Source organism: Balaenoptera musculus, chromosome 1 (assembly GCF_009873245.2).
Source record: "Balaenoptera musculus isolate JJ_BM4_2016_0621 chromosome 1, mBalMus1.pri.v3, whole genome shotgun sequence".
Taxonomy (NCBI): domain Eukaryota; kingdom Metazoa; phylum Chordata; class Mammalia; order Artiodactyla; family Balaenopteridae; genus Balaenoptera; species Balaenoptera musculus.
The window spans coordinates 128187367-128200604 of record NC_045785.1 but is presented as its reverse complement, the minus strand read 5'-3'; the positions used below and the strand labels follow the sequence as shown (position 1 = coordinate 128200604).

At 40.1% G+C, this 13238-nt stretch overlaps 1 protein-coding gene across 3 annotated transcripts in view; it reads right to left on the bottom strand.

Moving 5' to 3' along the window:
* The window catches only part of SUCO (SUN domain containing ossification factor), a 73062-nt gene extending 60739 nt beyond the window's left edge, over positions 1 to 12323 (bottom strand). For all 3 annotated transcript variants that reach the window (XM_036849257.1, XM_036849275.1, XM_036849266.1), the window contains exon 1: positions 12123 to 12323. In XM_036849257.1, coding sequence (XP_036705152.1) covers positions 12123 to 12184 — 62 coding nt within the window. In that variant the 5' untranslated portion in view covers positions 12185 to 12323. The remainder of the gene's footprint in view (positions 1 to 12122) is intronic.
* Positions 12324 to 13238: the final 915 nt, after the last annotated feature.

Genomic DNA, 13238 nt, shown 5'->3' with positions numbered 1-13238 from the left:
TATTGTTAACATTCTGACCCATTGGTTCCATCATTTGCCATTTGCTCCTGGCAAGCACATAGCCCTCCCTCTCTCCCCACTCCACGTAATTTATCTCTAAATATCTTCTGTATGTATTTCTTCATAATAAGGATATTCTCTTACACAACCATGCCACAATTATCAACCTCAGTAAATGTTACATTGACACAATAATCTATGTCCCCAGTAGTGTCCTTACAGCATTCCCCCTCTCCCCACCTCAAGTACAGAATCGAGTGTAAGATCATATCCTGCATTTTTCATGAGCCTTCAGCCTCCTTTAACCTGGAATAGTTCTTGGCTTTTACCTTATGTGGCACTGACATTTTGAAGGACATAGTCCTTTTATTTTGAAATAATATGGTCCTTTTTTGAGGTTTGTCTGATGTTTCATCATGAGCAGATTCAGGTTATGTATTCCTGGCTGGAAGCCTTCATAAGCGATGTTGTATCTTTCTCAGGGTATTATATCCAGAAGCATACGATATCCATCTGTTTCGGCACTTGCAATTCCACTTTTAGGTACTTCTTAAGGGAAATTAAAACGATGTGTACAAAAATGTCCCCTGTAGCTTTCACTCCTAATAGCCAAAAACTGGAAGCAGCCCAGATGTTCAACAGGAAAATGTAAACAAACTGTAGTACATTCATACAATGTACTACTTCTCAGAATAAAAAGGAATGAATTACTAATGAATGAAAAAAGATAGATAAATCTTGGAAGCATTACACTGAGTGAAAGAAGCCAGACACCAGAATAAATACTGTATAATTCCATTTAAATAAAGTTCCAGAATTAGCAAAACTATCCGTGGTGATAGAAATCAAATCACTGGTTGCTTCAGGGAATTCTGTAGAATGGGACATGAAAAAACATTCTGGAGTGATGGAAATGTTCCATACCTTGATGGGGTGTGAGTTATACAGATGTATACATTTGCCAAAACTGATCCAACTATACAGTTGATACCATATGTGCATTTCACTGTATGTCAATTATTTCAATTTAAAAATATAAGAAGCAAAAAAGTCAATATTTTCCTCCCCAGCAATAACAAAATAGAAAATAAACTATTAGCAATAACAAAAATTATAAAATAATTTACAGAAATTAACCTTAAAAATTACACAACCACTTATAGAGAAAAAAATGTTAACTCTAATAATGACCATAAAATGAAGAGACAAATAAATGAAGATCTAATATGTTCATGGATGGAATGCTACTGACAGCAGAGTAAAGACAGCAATTCTCCCCAAAGTAATTCATCACTCAAATATAACTCCTATCAAAATACCTGAAGGGGGACTTCCCTGGTGGTCCAGTGGTTGAGAATCCGCCTTCCAATGCAGGAGACGCGGGTTCAATCCCTGGTCGGGGAACTAAGATCCTACATGCCACGGGGCAACTAAGCCCGCATGCTGCAACTACTGAGCCCGCACGCTGGAACTAAAGATCCTGCGTGCTGCAACTAAGACCCAACGCAGCCAAAAAAAAAAAAAAAAAAAAAACGACAACAAAAAAACCTGAAGGATCCTTACTGTATAGGACAGGAAACTCTACTCAACACTCTGAAATAACCCATATGGGAAAAGAATCTGAAAAAGAATAGATATATGTATATGTATAACTGAATCACTTTGCTGTACACCTGAAACTAACGCAACATTGTAAATCTACTATACTCCAATATAAAATAAAAATTAAAAGAGAATCCTAAAGACAAAAACAAACAAACAAACAAAAAAACCTGAAGGCTCCTAATGTTCTAAATATGATATGGAAAAACCAGTCTAAGAATAACTATATTAACAAAAAAAGCAAAGACAAGTGTTTCACCTTGCCAGATAATTAAGATTTACTACAAAACCACCCTAATTCGTCTATAGTACTGGGATCGCAAAAGACAAGCAACTGGAACAAATACTCCCAAATGCATTTGTTGGCATAAAGTCTCTCATTAGAAGCAGCCTGCACACAAAGGGCTCAATAAATACCCATTGAATGAATGAATAAATGACATCAGGCCTTCCTGAGGCATCTGCCACATCATTAACTACGTAGAATTCACTTAATGATGATTCTAGTAACTAAAACAAGCTTCTAAAAAAGTGTTCAGTGGAAAAAAGTAGGAAAAAGAATGAGATTAATAGCATTATACCCTGTATGTAAATTTTAAAACATATAAACAAAACATTATTTTGGAAGAAAACACAAGTATATGAAGTAAATACATGAAGGTCGACTGGAAAAACACATCAAATATACTCTAGGGTAAATGCCCAACATGGGGGAGATAGGAGTGAAAATGAAGATAGAAGATAAAAGAGTAATGATGTAAAATGGAGGAAAAAGGGGGATCCATACAGAAGGTAGCATAAACAGAGTATGATCAATCCAATCCTAAATATCTGATGTCTCTAGAAGAAAACACAGTCTTTTTTTTAGTGTGCCAGGCAGTTTAGATTAAAATATTAATCTAACTTTTACAAGTAAACTAAAGCTCACAAGTTAACTGGCCCAAAGTCACTCAATTTGTGACTACAAATCTAGATCTACCTCTCCAAAGCCTACGATCTTTCTGTAGTGCTACATTTCTTATTTAATACTCTCTGGTCAATAGATAAATGAAAAGAAAGGTGAGAAAATAACACTAATCCATTCCCTTAAGAACTGATGATGTTAGTCATGGCTAGTTACAGCAGAACATAAAAATATAAGAACTATTACAAGGGAGGGGCAATATTTACCTCTTGATTTAGAAAGCAGCCACAAGAGATAAATACAAAGCTTTGTAGTGTAGTGGCTAGGGCATGGACTTCAGAGTCAAAAGACCCAAGTGTTAATCCCAGGTGCATTCTCTTGGACAAATTACAAAACCTGTATGTCTCCACTGTAAAATGGGAAAATGAAATAATGCATGTGCAATGCTTAGCCTGGCATAGAATATGCACTCAAATGTTAGCAGTTGTTATCAGCTACTATCTTTATCTTCTTTCATTTATCAAATTCCAGAGTAGTGTAAACAGTTGTCCCTAGGTATCTTGGTTCCAGGACCCCCTGCAGACAGCAAAATCCACAGATGCTCAAGTCCCTTGCAGTGGGCCCTCAGTATCCCTCCTCAAATCAAAATGGGTTGAATGGTTTGAAACATACAAGTATGAGGCTACTCCAGCTTCCTGTATCCCTTCTGGCTGCGAAACAAATGTGTACGAGCTCACACTTAACCACTCTCCAAATACCTTCTGTTTCCACTCACAAAAACTTATCAATCACCTCTCTCTTTTGAAAACAAGGCCTTTTTCTCAATTTTCAAGCTTTTCAGGCTATCTGAGACTTTTATATTGCTGACCATTCAAATGACCTCCTTAAACCTCTTTCCACCTTCCCTAGTTTCCGCTCTCAGAGCTTTACTTTGCTTGTCACCTTTGTTTGTTCTAAGTATCTGCAGAAACTCCATGTTCAAAGGTTCTGTTTCAAAAATGATCCCCTCTATGAGGACAGCTCCAGCCCAAATCTCATTTTCACTGAAGCCTGCATTTAAGTGCCTATATAACGTTTCCACTAGGATATTCTACTCGCCTCAACTAACATCTCCTTCTCCTTTAAAACTCTTTGCAACTCTTCCAGTTCTTTTTTAACACCTCCAATTCCTCTAGTTGCCCAAGTTAAAAGAAAAAAAATTAACTCCTCTTCTCTCTTTGAACTTTACTTCACAGATTCATCATTTTAGATCCTAGAATTTATTTTCTCAACCACAGTAGGCTCCAAGAAAGCAGCTACTTTTTCTATTTTGTCCACCAGAATCTTGCACAGAAAGCAGCACACAGAAAAGCCTCAGTAAACATCTCTTGACATTGAGATGGACAACAGAAAGGCGGTGTTGAAGACCAAGAGCTGGTTAGAGGCAAACTAAAACCCAGTTCTTCTGTACTGCGTTGCCAACTTGCCAACCTATCACCAAACCAGATCATTTACTTCCTGAAAATCTCTGCTCAATGAACCCTCTTCATTTCTACTGCCAAGTTAAGTCCTTGTTATGAAAAACTTCAACTAGTCCAATTGCTTTTCATTTAGTACTCATCCCTCCAGCCTTTCTCCTGTAACACAATGATGTCAAAATAACACTCTCCAAACACCACTTCTCTTGCTGGATCTTTCCTGCCTTACTCCTTGGTTTAGCTTGCAAAACCCATCACAATTTCCAGAGTACACTCAGCCCTCCGCATCCACGGGTTCCACATCTGGGTAGAGGGAGGGCTGAGTGTACTATGCCATTTTACATAACAGACTTGAGCACCCAAGGTTGGGTCCTGGAGCCAATCCCCCACGGATACCAAGGGATGACTTTAGCTTTTATTTCCTACTCAGGCTTGGCTGCTTACTATCTCTTCCACCCATAGCAAGGACCTCGTCTTCTTTTACTCATAACCCTCCTCATTTCTCCTGACGGTTAAGTACTGTCTACCCACTGCAGGCAGGCGAGCAGACACACACACACAAACTAGGGAAAGGCCACTATTCATATTAGCAGCACCAGTGTATCTTATTTCAGTTCATGAAGCACCTGTATTCCACAGAAGTAAAGTATATGAACCACACGTCATTTCTCTTAAAACCAAGTCTTCCTTGACAACTCCAGTCCAGTTTTTTCCCTTTTTTAAGCAACTACTAAACAATTCAGCTCTTTGTATTGTTCACTAATGTTCAAATCAGGTATCTTAGAATGTTAAAAGTGCAAAAGAAAAATCTCAGAATTCATTTAATTTAGCAGTAATGACTGGAATGCACAAGAGTATCCCAAACTTAACCACAAGTCCAAGGTAAGTGCCGTAGGCATGTATTTTTTTTTTAAAGCTTCATGAATAATTCTATTATTCATTCCTTGCAGAGCCAATCCAGTCAGCCCCATTTTTTAGATAAGAAAATTGACAAACAAAGAAAAGGTAGAGAAACTTGCCTAAGGCCACCTCCCAGCCTACAGGCAGCAGAGAGTAGTGGTTAAGAGCACAGGCTCAGACTCAGGCTACTTAAATTCCAGCTCACTGCTTACTGAGAATTTAGGCAAGTTGGTTAATTTCTTTGTATCTTTCTTAATCTCTTTAAAATGGTATGTCTATCTCAAAAGAGTTTAATTAGAACAAAATGAGTTAGTGTATATAAAGCACTTAGAACAGAAATAAGTGCCCAGAAAAGCCGCTCAACATCACTAATTATTAGAGAAATGCAAATCAAAACTACAATGAGGTATCACCTCACACTGGTTAGAATGGGCATCATCAGAAAATCTACCAACAACAAATGCTGGAGAGGGTGTGGAGAAAAGGGAACTCTCTTGCACTGCTGGTGGGAATGTCAATTGATACAGCCACTATGGAGAACAGTATGGAGGTTCCCTAAAAAACTAAAAATATAACTACCATACGACCCAGCAGTCCCACTACTGGGCATACACCCTGAGAAAACCATAATTCAAAAAGACACACGCACCCCAATGTTCACTGCAGCACAATTTACAACAGCCAGGTCATGGGAGCAACCTAAATGCCCATCGACAGACGAATGGATAAAGAAGATGTGGTACATATATACAATGGAATATTACTCAGCCGTAAAAAGGAATGAAATTGGGTCATTTGTTGAGACGTGGATGGATCTAGAGACTGTCATACATAGCGAAATAAGTCAGAAAGAGAAAAACAAATACCGTATATTAATGCATATATGTGGAACCTAGAAGAATGGTACAGATGAACCGGTTTGCAGGGCAGAAATAGAGACACAGATGTAGAGAACAAACGTATGGACACCAAGGGGGGAAAGTGGCCAGGGGTGGGGGTGGGGGTGGGATGAATTGGGCAATTGGGATTGACATGTATACACTGATGTGTATAAAATGGATAACTAATAAGAACCTGCTGTACAAAAAAATTTAAAAAAAGAAATAAGTGCCCAATAAATGTTCACTGTTAATACTGGAAATAAAGGATTACAGCCAAGCTCTAACTTAGTTTCATGTACCTACACCACTACACCAGTACCTACCTATATTTTGACAAGCAGCTTGTATACTCCTGAGGGCAGAGCTCAAGTCTCCTGCTTCTTCAGCCACCCCCACCACACCAAATACATTGTTGGCAACAAAATAATATTGATATTTTGAACAGATGTATGGATTCCTACTTCTGAACTCTGATACCTCAGCCTAGGATCCTACTTCTGCCAAAGTATCCAGGATGAATGAATAATAAGAACTTACATAATAGGGCTTACTATGAGCAAAGCACTGTTTTAAGCACTTTTCACATTTTCTCCTGTTATCGATTTCAAATACTCCATAACAAGAAATATAAAATGAGCTTAGTACTTATGAGCCATGTTAATGCGACAAAACATTTTCTACCAAAGCTAGGCGTTACTTTTACGGAAAATATAAAATAATTTTAACTAGTGATTCATTACAAAAACAAAGTCCTAAAATAAAATCAAATTTTCTTTCAAAAAACTCGGCATTTATGAAACTAGTCTGTCGCAAAGGATTGACATTCCTATACTACAAATACTCAAAAGCAATTTCCATTCCCCTGAGACAGGTACAATTTTATTTTTTGAATCTACTTTAAAATATGGTCTTGAAAACAAAACCGGTTAACACACACCTGGCACTAAAGTACAATCTGCAACATGTACGTTTTCAAAAAAGAGTACTTAGTTTCTTACTAAAGTATTTTAAACATATGAATGTTTCTACCTAACAAAATGTTTGTGGATATCTACCCACAAGATATTGTGGATATCTATCAACTCTCTCCTGGTGTGACTGCCACTTTAGGGCTCCCTGTCTCCAAAGTCTGTCCTTTCCAATCCACTCTATCCCCCTAGTGATCTAACTAAAAGATCAATCTGACCTCACTCTCCGGTTTCTCCTATTTAAACTAATTCATTAGCTCATCCTCTCAGTCAGGTTAAAATCAGAGTTCACCTGCACAATAATCAAGTCCCTTCAAAAGCTGGCTCTAACCTCCCTTCCCATCTCTCTCCACCAACAGGAATCTTTCCTCTGCCTGAAACAAAATTCTCCCATCTTGATTCTGCAAAGCATTTTATGGATGAGAACTGAGGCTCATAGAAATAATCTGTCCAAGGACACACAGCTAGTGATAACAGACCGTTATCTAGAATACAAAGTCTTCCCTTCGAGTTTCTAAAGACCTTTTAAACTATTTTTGGTAACTATTTGTCAAATGTATGAGAATTGTTTGAATGTCAGGCTCTTCTCATTAGCTCTATATATGAGCTTCTCCAAGATGATCCTTTCTGGTTCAGGAAGAAAAAACTAGATTTTTTTAGTCGTAAAAAATAAATTAAACCACTCTGGTGGGGGATGCTGATAATGGAGGAAGCCGTGCACGTGTGGGCGCAGAGAGCAAGTACTAAAGGTAAACTGTACCTTCCGCTCAATTCTGCCATGAACCTAAAACTGCTCTAAAAAATAAAGGCTATTTTTTAATTAATTTAGCTTTATCAAGATTAATATAAGGATTCACACTTGATCTGAAGGTCAGCTGGTCATTAACAGCAGAGACTATATAGTCAGAAACCTGAGGAAAGAACAGAAGTTCCACAGACAGTGGGGCTTTACTTCCAGCACATTGTGAGGCACTGCAGTTTATGTGTGCTCAGTGAACCAAATTTAGGGATTATATTATTTAGTTTTAACTAAACTGACTCTCACAACTTGGAGAAGTAGCTTTGAAAAAATTCCTGCGAAGACTGCAAAGATAATAATAATGCAAGCACAAGCCAACAAGAAAATAGCACCGCTAAGTACAAGCTATTATTCATCCACATTATGATGTAAAATAATCTAGTCAGTCAATCACACACCTCTCACCAAACTACTACTTTTTAAATAAGAACAAAAAGGTCTGTTAACAAAGTATTAGACTGTTTATTTTCTTTCTCATCTTTCTTAACCATCTAATTTGTGTAATTTATTATGTATACCAATATGCTATTAGTATACTAATATACTAATACCATATTTACACATGTATAAATCTTATAAACAACTAATTACATATTAAAGGTTCATGCACAATGCTTTTCTGATGGGGGGAATACAAAAAAATTTGAATATCCACCACTTAAGGCACTGACCAAGTCTTTTTTTTTCCTCTTTAGGGTGGTCATCAATCTTCCTAGTTTGCCAGGACCAAGGTGGGTAGGCTAGGCTGCATAATGGCCCCTCCAGAGATGTCTGAGTCCTAATCCCTGAATATATTGCCTTACATGGTAAAAAGGTCTTTGCAGAAGTGATTAAGTTAAGGAATTTGAGATGGGGAGATAATCCTGGATTGTCTGGGTGGGCGCAATGTAATCACAAGAGTCCTTGTAAAAGGAGGCAGGAGGATCTCTCATTAGTAGATGTGAAGACTGAAGCAAGAGGTTGGAATAATCCGAGGAAGGAGCCACAGAATATAAGCAGCCCCTAGAAGGTGAAAAAGTCAAGAAGCAGATTCTTCCCTTAGTCTCAAGAAGGAACCAGGCCTGCTGACACCCTGCCTTTAGCCCAGTTAAGACTTATTTTGGACTTCTGACCCCCAAAACTGTAAGATAATAAATGTGTGTTGTTTTAAGTCACTAAATTTTTGGTAACTTGTTACAGCAGCAATAGGAAACTAACATAGGGATTCCTGGGACTTAGGACTTTCACTGCTAAAACCAGGGTAAGTTGGTCACTCTATTTTCACATTTTCAATGCCCATAACAACATCTGGTACTTAATGAACATGAGAAAAACCTTTGTTGAATGATTTTCTGATAAAACATATAGATAATGTACCCTTACTATTTTACAAAGATGTACCATATATATTATCTCATGTTATCCTCCTAACAACCCTGTGGGGTGTGAATGAATTAGTTTTCCCACTTTTAGGATATAAGGACTAAGGTTCAAAGAAATTACAAAACATGTCCAAGGATGCAGATCTAGTAAGTGATGGAGCCGTATCTACAATATAGTTTTCCTGACCTACAAAGGATTACAGCAGTCAGGATCCCATGAATCAGGCGGCCTAGGTTCAAATCCAAGCTCCAAAACTTAATAGCTGCTTTACTTTAGCCAAGTTATTTAACTTCTCTACTTCCTTAACTATAAAATGTAAAAGTAAATTATCAATAATACTAATAGGGTTGTTGTGAAGATTAAAGGTGCTAAAATGTGCAAAGTACACACCACAGGTTTGTCAGAGATAGTTGACAATAAATAATAGCTATCATAATTATTCTTGCCACAGCTATAGTACATTTATGCCTAAAATACACTGTACTATTTGATAAAGAATCACATGAAGTATGCAAAAAGAAAAAATAGCAACCAGAATAAATAATAAGAAGGATAGGATGAGTCTTTTGTGAAAGTAATCTAAGGTTAGGACTCCAGGCTGGAAAGACAAAAGGAGAGGGGAGACATAAGCAAGATCTATAAATATGTGACAGTATAAATAAAGTGATTATAAGATTCAGTAATTTTGGTAGGATGAGGAGTTTAGGAACTTAGAAACTATCGAGTATTGTAGTATAAACATATAGCACTCATAAATCTACAAAATGGTATGGCTTAAAAAAGAAATGGATCACAAAATCTTGGAACACTTTATAAATGACAGAAACAAAAATGACTCTTGCAAAACTTGTCAAACCCTACAAGAGCATTACGCTAAGGAGGAATGGAGATGTCGAGAAATGACCTAACAGACCATCTTGTAGCAAGAGTTAGATCTCCAGCTGAGTCAGTGACATAATTTCATTATTCCAATTTCCCAAGGAAGAACAGCCTCAAAAGACACAACATACCCTTTGCCAATCACACCACACATCACTTCTCTTCCCTGATGTTATCATCACCCTTCCAAAAAATTCTCAAGCCTTAATATCCTATAATGCCTTTCCACGGCCTCAGTAAAGAACAATTAAAATATCTTAAAATTTGGCAGTGCAAACAAATCTCAAAACAAACCCAACTGTTTCTTAAACAGAAGTTTCTTAAATTTTGCACTATTTACTTAATCCCTCAACAACCATTTTTCACTGTGAAAGTCAACAAACTTTACAGAACTTTATGACTATTATTTTCAATACTAAGCTAACTGATTTTTTTTTTTTTCCCCTAACAGGTCATGATCTCCTCACTACCTCCAATGAATAAAGTTGAGAAACCATATTGAGGTCAGCTTAAGCAAAAGACAACCCAAAATTAAACAAAGTAATAGAAGCATGGATAATTTAAATCTGCAAATGATTTTAAAAACCACACCGTAATGCTTGATTTCATTGCCACCAGCCAATTAATTTTTTTAAAATCATGTTTAAGGGTAGAAACTTGCAGCTGGTAGATAAGTTAGTCCTGGAGATCACAGTATAGTGGGTGTAGACAACACTATTGTACTATAATTATCAACTTGCTAAGAGACCAGATTTTAACTATTCCCACCACAAAAAGAAATGATTATGTGATGTGATAGAGATGCTAACTATTGCTACAATGGTAACCATATTACATTATGTAAATGTATCAATTCAACATGTTGTACACTTGAAATTTACACAATGTTATATGTCCAGTATATTTCAACTAAAAAAAAAAAAACCAGAGATCCTGGTGTGTTTTAAACTTGAATGAAAAGTGTAACCTCTTTGCCCTCTCAACCATTTCAGAAAGTGATGAAGAATACACGGCCTAAAGATGGGCAAGATCAAGTAGAAAGAGGAAAGAAAAAACATATATAACCTACAAACAACTAAACAGCCCCCAGAAAGAAGTGTATATGAACACACAAGGTTTCCGTATCTCATGTACAAATTTAAATTTAAAATGAGGTGAGCGGACTCATCTCCTACATGCATTTCTTGGTAACCAACATGATACTAAAAAGCAGAAGGTGAGATAACATTGGTCTCATTAAAGGGTCGGAATGAACGTCAAGAGGCCAAATTTCTTGTTCTCTAAAACGTCTATCAACCTGCCAATCAAAATTCTTCAGCCAGGCAAGTGTTTTCTTTTCTTCTTATTTACGTATTATTTTCTGTGAGCAACAATTCTACAACTTCAGTGTCTTTGGAATCCATTAGGCACCCACATAAATGAAAAAAATTGTTGGTGTTTTGCAGAAATAAGCTGAACAAGAAACTTAGTTTGTCTAGATTTTAATATAACAGCAAATCACTCTGACTGAAGAAGCATCTTTACAGTCAGCAAATGTCACACATCTCTGAAGAAACTCCCTCGGAGGGCAGAATGGATTTTCCAAGTACAGTGGTAGCGATCCTTTGACTGACAAGCTTTCTCTTCTCCTTCAAAAAACCCCAAATGTGCCAGGGACTAACAGAAACTCCACAAACTTATAGACAAAGCACTCTTCCCGCCTCCAAAATGCAGGACTTATCCTTCCATTACTACGGGACATTATCCAAGCCACACTTCCAGAAACCCCTGTACACACTACACCCTAAGGCACTCTCTGCTAAACAGCTTCTTATCATCTACCCCTTGAAAAAGTGCTTCATAACGCCTCCCGAAAGTCTCCAAGAATAGCAACCCCAAGTGTACCCGAGGCCAAAGACTAGGAGAGAAAGGGCCAGGAGAACCAGTGCTCGTACATTAGTCACCTTCACGACAAGTCACGTTTTTAAAATCGCCTGTCGGGAACACATCACATCCGACATACCTTATGCCCTTCCCAAACCATGAAAACAAGTGGCTGCTACTAAGCCCGAGCAACTTACCCAGCCTCTATGTGAACACTTCCCACACACCCCACCATCACCAAGGGCCAGGGTAACCGGGTACAAAGGCACCCAGGCGCCTCCCTCTCCCACTTAGTCTCTGTAAATTCCAAAACGCACCACGAAAACCTCCGCAGAGAGGGCTGCCAGGCCAGCCCGCCGGAGAGTCACGGAGTAATCGGTTTGTCGCTTCATAGGAGCCTTGGAGACCCGCACCCTAAAAGCCGGGATGATTTGGGGGTGTGACCTGGGCCGCTCCCTGCCCCCCTCTCCCCTCACGGGAAACTCCCGTGTGGTCGCGGCTACTCACCAGACCAGGGAACACAGAGACAGGCAGGAGACTAGGGCCAAGGCCCGCCGGTACTTCTTCATCTTCTCCTCCTTCTTCCCCCTGCCAGAAGGCGGCACATCCTCTCGGCAGCTGCTACTGCCGAGGCCAAGATGGAGGAGCCGGAGCAGGAGAGCGAGGATGAGACCGAGAGTCCGAAGGGCTGCGGCGCTGGAGGAGCGGCTCCTGAGCGGCTCGCGCGCTGGCCGCTCTCTCCCAGGGGCCCACAACGGCGCCGACGGGTGCGCTTCACAGGGGGCTTCCGGGGACCGCCGTTGCTGCCGCAGCCGCCGGCTCGTCCGCGCCCGCCTCCTCCAGCCGCCGCCGCCGCTGCCGCCCCATATCCCCCCCGCCCTCCCCGGTTCTCGCTCCGTGCTGCCGGCGACCAACGGCCGCTGCGTACTAGCCTCTCAACAACCAATCACCGGCGGGGCCGCGACACCTCACACACCGCTGAGCTGGAAGAAGACGCGTCACCCACGTCCCGCGGCGCTCGCACCCCCCACTAGCCTCCGCGCGGACCACGCCCCCTCCGACGTCTCAGGCAGCTGAGCCAGAGGGAGGAGGACACAAAGCGAGAGAGGCGGGGGAGGCCACCGCCCCGCCCATCTCAAGTCCCGCCCACTTCAGGAAGTCCGAGAGGAGCCTCGTGACCCTCAGCCTTCTTCGTACGATGTCCCGCCCTCTAGCCCAGGGCGCGCCGAGTCCGTGCAAGGGCCCTTGGGAGCTGTAGTTTTCTCTCCGGAACCCTTCCCTTTCCCTTTCCCTGTCCTTCCCAGTATCACTGTTTTGATGAAGAGGTCTGTGGTTTCGCTTCTCACTGCAAGACTGGCCAGCTTTGGAACTGTTACATCCAGTTTTCCTTTTTTGACCACAGTTTGTGGGAAGGCCTAGAATGACGGTGGGGGAAAAGCTATACTAATAAAATTTAAAAGACGTTTTCCGGGTGTCAGTGGGCCGGGCCCATCGAGCTAGGTGCTGATTGGTTAGCGGAAAGGGGTGTGCCAAGAGTTCCTCTCATCTGATTGGTTGGAGTAAGAAGTCTTCCGCATCTTTTCCGCCTCTGGGAGAATTTCGCTCCCCGCCAGACTCCTCCAC